The 7,660-nt window shown below is 54.0% G+C and overlaps 1 protein-coding gene across 3 annotated transcripts in view; it reads left to right on the forward strand.

The window, feature by feature from the left end:
- The window catches only part of Slc45a4 (solute carrier family 45 member 4), an 80,169-nt gene extending 77,249 nt beyond the window's left edge, over window positions 1–2,920 (forward strand). For 2 of the 3 annotated variants that reach the window (XM_026403051.2, XM_026403052.2), the window contains exon 8: window positions 2,104–2,920. In XM_026403051.2, the coding sequence (XP_026258836.1) occupies window positions 2,104–2,469 (366 nt within the window). In that variant the 3' untranslated portion in view covers window positions 2,470–2,920. Of the gene's footprint in view, window positions 1–770; window positions 946–2,103 lie in introns of those variants that run through there. The other variant, XM_077800888.1, reaches the window with a different exon arrangement.
- Window positions 2,921–7,660: the final 4,740 nt, after the last annotated feature.

Genomic DNA, 7,660 nt, shown 5'->3' on the forward strand with positions numbered 1-7,660 from the left:
AGGTGCTCGTTTCTCCTGCCTGAGCCTCAACTGTGCTTACTCCCAGTGTCTTGTACAGTGGTCCAAGCAAAGTGGATTTACTGAGTAGCTGCATAGATGCATCTAATCCAAGCCAGAATCCCTGGCCTCCTTGCCCTCACTCTGAAGGTGACCGTGATCCTGACCTCTAGCACTGTCCTCTCCCATCTGGCCTCTTTCTTTCACCTCCTTCTTGTGACAAGTGCATTGCCAGCAGCTCTGCGTGCTCTTAATCCCCGTGCCCTGATGGGCTCTGATACGCCCCCTGATTGGCACTTGGGTTCTTCCGGTTTGGAGCTGTTTGAGATACTGCAGTAGTGAGCACCCCTCCCTATGCCTTCACGGTCTTTCATGCCCCATCTGATCCTGTGGCTGGCTTGAGGTGGGGACAAAGGAGACAGCCGTGTGTCCTCCCGCAGGTGGCTGGGTGCTGGCCAGTCATCTTCCTCTCCTGGGACAGGTGCCATGCTGGCTTGAGGGAAGCGACTCTGGCTCTTCAGAAGTGTCTTGGCTTCTCTTAACCATTTGTTTTTCATCCACTCTGAGCTTTTGAGTACGCCTTTACCCGTATGCATCCGCCTGGGACCGATTGATAACATGGCAGAGCCAAGCCCTCCTGTGCACAAATATGTTATTCTGTTATGAATTCTCTTGATTTTCTGCATACAAAACCACATTAGCTGTGTGTAATGAGAGTTTTAGTTCTTCCTTTCTAACCGTGGTATGTTTTCTTTCTTTTCCTTGCCTTCTAGTCACGACTAGTACCTCCAACGTGAGGCTGGGTACAAGTGCCGTCATTGTTTTCTTGTTCAAACTCTAGCCAGGAGTGCTCACGTCTCACTACAGAAGTCAGGGTTTTCTGGAAATTCATCCATTGCATCCGAAATTTCCAATATATTTACATTAAATTGTTCAGAATATTTCCTTACAATGTACTGCAGTAGCATCGTTACCATTTTTGATATTGTCTGGGAATCAGTGGAGTCTGTTTCCAGGAGCTTTTTGGACCCTCGGTCCTCTGTGGTACGTGTTCACTTTGTATCTGTTTCTGCTCTTTACGGGTCTTTTGCTTTCTGTTATTTTTTAAAATTTAATTTGCTATCTTCTAATTTCTTTCTTTGATTCTAGCTGAGTATTTGCACTTAAGGGTACTAATTTTCCTCTACTCACAGCTTGAGCTACACTCTGGGAAGTTGTAATTCATTGAGTTTCAATCACTTAAAAGATTTTCTAATTTTTGTGATGATTTCTGTTTTGAACCATGAATTATTTTAAAGTATGTTGATGAATTTCTGACATATGGTGGATTTTCCAGTTTCTAGTGTAATTCCTCAAGGTCAGAAGACAATCTTACATGACTTCAGCCCCTAAAATTAATTGGGCCCCCCCTTGTGGCCCAGTGTGTCACAAATGTTTATAAACATTCTTTATGCTCTTGGAAAGAAAGTGTGTCCTGTGCTTAGTGCCCTGAGTGTGTTGAGCTCTTCTGCTCCTTTCCGTCCTGTGTCCACTAACTCTGTGAAAGGTACATTGGAACCTCCCTCTGTAGTCATGGTACACACACATCAAGGTTGCTTTGCCTCCATCAGAATATGTGGTCACTTAGTGTGACCACAAGTGTCTATGCACCAGGGTTCACTTGTGTCTTAGGAAACAGATGAAGCCCCGTGTCCTGTTAGTATGATCTAAGTGTCAGTGCATTCAGAACGCTGTGGGAAGCATTGGCATGGACTCGGAGCCCCTGCCCTCCAGCCCTCACTGGAGACCCCCTGAGTGGGCAGAGTCAGCCCTGCTGACCTTCCTTGGGACTAGAGGCTGGGCCCCAGGGAGCCTGTATTCTGATGGATGGGGCTGACAAAGCTGCTTCCTCACCTCTCCCCTCCAGGGAGCAAGAACATCCCCCGTCTCCTGTCTGCGTGGTGCGGAGTCAGAGCTGGGGTGCGGGAGGCCCAGGCAGGAGCAGCTGCCTGGAAGCTGAGAGGAAGGCAGGGCTGTGTGCAGACCCCTCAGCAGGGTCACACCTCTGAAACCCCGGCAGGTCTCCCTTCCCCGGAACCCCTCACTCTGAATTCTCTTCTCTTCTAGTACGTTCACCACAGTCCTGGGAACTCGAAGCGTGGGTTTGGCATCGACTGCGCCATCCTCTCCTGCCAGGTCTACATCTCCCAGATCCTGGTGGCGTCCGCCCTCGGGGGTGTGGTGGATGCCGTGGGAACTGTGCGTGTCATCCCAATGGTGGCCTCTGTGGGCTCTTTCCTGGGCTTCCTGACGGCCACGTTCCTGGTGATCTATCCTGAGGTGTCGGAGGAGGCCAAGGATGAGCAGAAAGTTCTGTCCTCCCAGCCTGCCCTGGAAGGTGAAGGCCGCGGGAGCAGTGAGAAGCCCACTGTCCTGAAGCTGTCGCGGAAGGAGGGCCTGCAGGGGCTGGTGGAGACCGAGTCTATGGTCTGAGCACTCCATTGGCATATTCCGTGTGGGAGACCGTGGGCAGGGGCTGCTGGGCCCTGTCCTCACTGGGGCTTCCAGGCCAGCGCAAGCAGAGGTCCTTCTCAGAACAGTCGAAATTCCGTAGTTGTAGGGGTAGGTTTGAGCTCTTCAGGCAAAGATATCACACTAATTACTTTTTCCACAATTAAAAAAAAAAAATCATTTGAAATCTTTTTTTTTTTAATTGAAAAAGATCTTTTAATTTCACCTTTTATTCTGCAGGTATATTATTCTGCATGTTTTTAAATTGTAAAACAATATAGCCAATAAGCAATTTAGAAGAAAAGATATTGCATTTCTAAAATTATAATTGAAAATGCAGAAACTCTGACGTCCTTGACATATCTTGTCATACTGTGTCAGAAAATCACAGTGCAGCTGGTGACGGGGACGTACACCAGACGACCCTCACTGGCGCTCAGGTGTGGATGTCCATCGGGTCTTGTCACATTTTGTTGGTGCTCCAGCTGTTGGAGAGTATTTTTCTTTATGAGCATTTTTTAAAGTTTATTTTTCTCCTTCACAACTGTGGTTTTCTTAGAAGAACAGCGTCTCATCTCGTCCTCAGAGAGTCTGACGAATCGAGCCTGGGGTGAGCCTGGGCTGGGACAACTGCCCGCTCTGGCAGCCACACACCCGAGCTGGGAGGCCCAGTGGTGGCTGCTGGCAGAGCGGCCATGTCAGATCAGCTGGCACCTGTGTGTGTCTGCGTCCAGACCCCGGCATGCCCTCCCAGGCCCGCCGCCTGCAGGCTGCTCCCATCGTCAGTCCCAGGGCCCTCTGTCCCCTCTGCCATGTGCTGGGAGCCCTGGCCAGACTACCTCGCGTGTGTGGGTGGTGGCCTTGGCCCACCTGCTGTCGGACTCCCTGCTGGAGCTCATCTGAACTCTCGCGGCTTCTTTGCTGCTTACCCGCTCGTCACGGGACGCTCGTCACTGGACGTGGAACCAGTGCAGAGAGAAACAAGTGTCTCTTCCTGGGTCAGCGAGTGTGTTTCTCAAGGCCCCCGCTCGGTGTGGTATTCCTGGTTTCAGCGAATCAGCAAAACTCAAGCTGTGGGGAAGAACAGTCACCAAACGCTGCGGTGGCTGGAGTGTTTTCAACCACAATCTCTATGAAAAACTCAGCCGTGTCCACTTGTTTGAAACGGTCGGTCTAAGCTCACTGAGGTCAGGAGGAGGAGGGCAGCCCCGCAGCCACCCAGACAGAGCCAGACCTTGTAATGCTCGTGTTGCCACGAGTTGTTTTTTAAATAAAGTACTTTAAGATGCATGAGAATCATGCTGCAATATGATCATTCTAAAGCATATATATACACATATTTATACATATATATATATATTTCAAGATGAAGCTAAGCAGTTTTTAAATAAATTACTTGAATTTTCTGTGTACTTAAGGAATGGCTGTTTAATGTCCATAGCAGGCCACTGCTCTTGCCATGTCTCCTGCCACTGGTGGCACTTTGTAGCTTTTATGTTTTGTGTACAAGAAACAGTTTGGTGCCTGTTTATGAGGTGTGTACTCAGGGCGTAAGGGCGCGTTCCACCAGCTGAGGACAGGCTTCCAGCCCGGATGGTTTCTGTACGAGCCAACTCTTGAGAATGGCCTTGGGAATCTTGTGCTTGGATGGGGAAGGTCTCAACTACTGACAGCGCCGCTGGCATATCGTTAGCCCTCCCACCAGCCAAGCCCTACCTACTGGGCGCTTTGTCCCTCTCAGGGTGACGGGCACTCCTGGGCTCCTCCTCGGCTGAGCATCCTTGGTGGGGCCCTCCTGTGCAGCCTGATTCTCTTTAGTGCTCAGAGCTTGTAGCAGGTCCTCCCTGAGATCCCACCTTGGCTGTTGGCTGCCGCTGGTCCTTCCCCACCTAGTGACTAGGAAATGGGGGCCAGAGAAAGCTGGACGGGCAGGGGCTGGTCTGAACCAAGAAGTGGAACAGCCAGGCGCAGCCTGGGGTCTAATCGGAAGCCATGCACTGTGCCCCTGTCACCTGTGCCACCTGAAGGTGGTTCACCTGCAGCTCTGCCTGGCCAAGGTGTGCGGGTGGAAGCTTGGGGCCACCACCTGCCATGTTGGCCCTCTGACCTTGGCCTTGACTGGACTGTGATCTCAATTGACAACCGAAGACGTCTGTGTTCCCATACAGGCCTCATCAGAGCCACTGTGAGATACCAGAAAGGAAGCCAGTGTCCGCTCATAGGTGACACCAGTTGGCTCACACCTGCTGGAGCTCCAGAGCTATAGCCCTTTAGATATTTGCAACCAAAGTCTGTTCCTGTGAGTCTGGTCAGTGTACTTAGTTCCTAGGGTCACTGGTGGAGTCAGTTCCGGTTTCCCCTGGTAGGTAGACGTGGGTGACCCAGATCCCTGATCTCTGGGCGTGGGTCTGGTCTGGGCACAGGACCCTTAGGCCCTCCTGTGGGATGAGTTGACTGCAGTCCGACCAGCCTGAGGCTGTGGGCATTGGAGCCTGGGTCTTAAGAGCCAAGGAGAAGGGCAGGCTGGCTGTGCCTGCTGCTTCAGAGGACACGCTGGCCTGGCGCTCATGCGCCGTCCACACCTCAGGTCACAGCGGCAGGGGAGAGGTGGGAGAGCCAAGTCCCACAGGCACCCCATCTGTGGCCTCTTAACTTGAAAGACTTGGGCCTACGGGACCCTGGCAGAGCTGAGGACACAATGTGGAGTGAGCCTGCAGCACCCTCAGGTTTGGGCCGGGTAGGCCCCTGGCTGTGCCCCCGAGTGCCATGTGAGGGTTGCGTGGGGTTTCAGTGGCTGAGCACTGTTGGCTCCCTGGGTAGGGTGGCCTTGGTCTGATGGGTGTTTTTATGTGCTGTAAAGAGCCAACTGAGTATCTTATCTTTTGGCAAGATGGTTCTTACACGTGGGAAAGTTCCCTCTGCAGGAGCGCAGGCTGGTAGGAGGGGGAAGAGGCGTGGGCTGCCCCTGCCAGCCTCCAGCTGGCCCCCTCTGTTGGCAGAATGGCTCTGACACGCCCTGGTAGCTATGGAGCTGGCGGTGGGCGTGGTGTTCTCCTTCTCTTAGCCTAATGCAGGGGTCTTAGCTGAGGTGACATTGCCCACTGGCTTTAGAGCTTTGGGGCCCCAGCAAGGGCCAGGCCTGGGGAAGGCACTGTGTCTAGTCATGTTCCTGGGTTAGGCAGGACAGCTACGCCCTCTGCAGATCGCCAGTAGCTTCCAGCTGGGCTCGGTCTTTCTGCAAGGCTCTGGGTAGGAGAGGCAGCGCAGCAACTGCTCCGATGCCCAGAGCTGAGTCCCCTCCTCCAGTGCCCGTCCCTCTGTGGCCTGTGGTACTGGTCGCACGGCTGAAGAGTACTCTGATTCCCGCTGCTCTCTGGGGGCGTGTGCAGCAGCAAAGTGACTCCTGCTTGGCTGTTGGAGCTGGAACTGGCCAGGCTCAGGAAGGAGGCACCCTGACTTGTCCCCAGGCTGCTCCATCTCCCTGAGCGTCTGCCTACCTTAGCCACCAAGACTAGGTGTGTGAGTTGCCACCAGAACAGCCTTGTCTGTCTTTGTACATCCATCAAGCCGCTTCTGAGACTTGCGCCCCTCTGCCAGTGTCCAGCCTGTGTCCAGCTGGGCCCCACCGGCCTGTCAGGTTGGCCTGCTTCCAAGAACTCCTGGGCACTGCCCAGCACCACCTGGGAGTGTTGTCTGTTCAGTTCCAGGTGAACTGGTCCTGGCTCAGGTGGTGTGTTGGGCCCAGCCTAAGTAGCACTGGTCACCACCTCACATGAAGCTGGCATCACCATCCTGGCCAGAGCCCCAGCCTGAGCAGCCCCTTGGCCTGCCCATCTTCAGACCTCTAGGAGAGCCTGATGCCCTCCTCTGGTGGCTTCTACTGCCCTCCCTGGAGCTGACGGGGCAGTCACTGTGTGCACTGGACTGAGACTGGATGGTCCGTTTGTCTGAAATGCCTGGTACCAGAGAAACTCCCAAGCACCTCGGAACAAAGCTATTTGGTTCCATTGTGAACTGGCCACAGGACAACTTTTTAAATCAACTTATTAAGTTGGAACACTGTAATAGCTCTTGCTGATTTTAGCAACGGTTTAAGTGTGTGTTAAACACATGATGTCATGTTTTATGAGAAGAGGGATTATAAAGAAGAGTAATGTCACACATGACTTAGTTTCTTCTCCTGTGTGTGTCTGTTCTCCGCAGAGCCTGGGCTTCCTGGTTCTCTGCAGCCACTTGTTGCACGCATGGGGCTGCAGCACTGACCTCCTGCAGAGGAGCCTGTGCAGAGGTCAGCGCCACCCCTTCCTCTGTTCCTCTGAATAGACCTTCCTTCCCTCTGAGCCGCCCATGTGGGTTTCTCTGTCACTTCCCCATGGCTGCCCTCTGCCCTCCTTGGGCCTGAGGAGCAGGGAGGAGGGCTGCTCCCACGGTTGAAGGTAGGGGTGGGCACAAGGAAGGTCTCCATTTCCCTGAGGCTCCCCCAGCTACAGACCTGGGCCCACCTCTGAGTTCCCCAACCCTGCTTCTGCTGCACTGAGAGCCCCAGCTCCGCAGCCTGGCCGGGCTGTTCCGGTGGAGGAGGGGCTGGGAAGTTGCAGACTGCCCCCCCGGGTCTGGTGACCCTTGGTCGTCCCTAATGCACGCAGGATCCTGGGGCAGAAAACACCATCTGGGTCTTATGGCATTCCACCCAAGAGGGTTGTCAATGTCACAGCCAGTTGGCAGCAGGGGAAATAGGAGGCTAGTCCCAGCTGGTGGGATTTGAGCCAGAATGCACCCACCTGCTGGCCAGGGGTGAGGCAGGGGCGATGGTGGGGAATGCAGGCAAGAGCCCCTCAGCACAGCTGGGTAGGGTGAGGTCACCGAGGGACATGAGGCCAAGTATTGGGAAGGCTGCAGCCCCCGCACCTCATGGGCGAGTTTCTCTGCAGGGAACCCACATGGCAGGACCGAGCTCGTTTGTCCCCAAGACCCGGTGTTCCCCCTGCAGCAGGGAGCTGTGGACACATGTGACTGGGGCGACACCGGGAGGGGGCCTCCTCCACAGCACATCTCGCGCCCCAACTTGGGGCCACCTGAGTAGCACACCCAGAGGTCCACGGGTGTGCTACCTGAGCTCAGAGGGGACAAACTGGCCACCGTGGGGCAAGGAGCAGTCAATCATGTAGAAAAT

The sequence above is a fragment of the Urocitellus parryii genome, chromosome 7, assembly GCF_045843805.1.
Source record: "Urocitellus parryii isolate mUroPar1 chromosome 7, mUroPar1.hap1, whole genome shotgun sequence".
In the NCBI taxonomy this organism is placed as follows: Eukaryota; Metazoa; Chordata; class Mammalia; order Rodentia; family Sciuridae; genus Urocitellus; species Urocitellus parryii.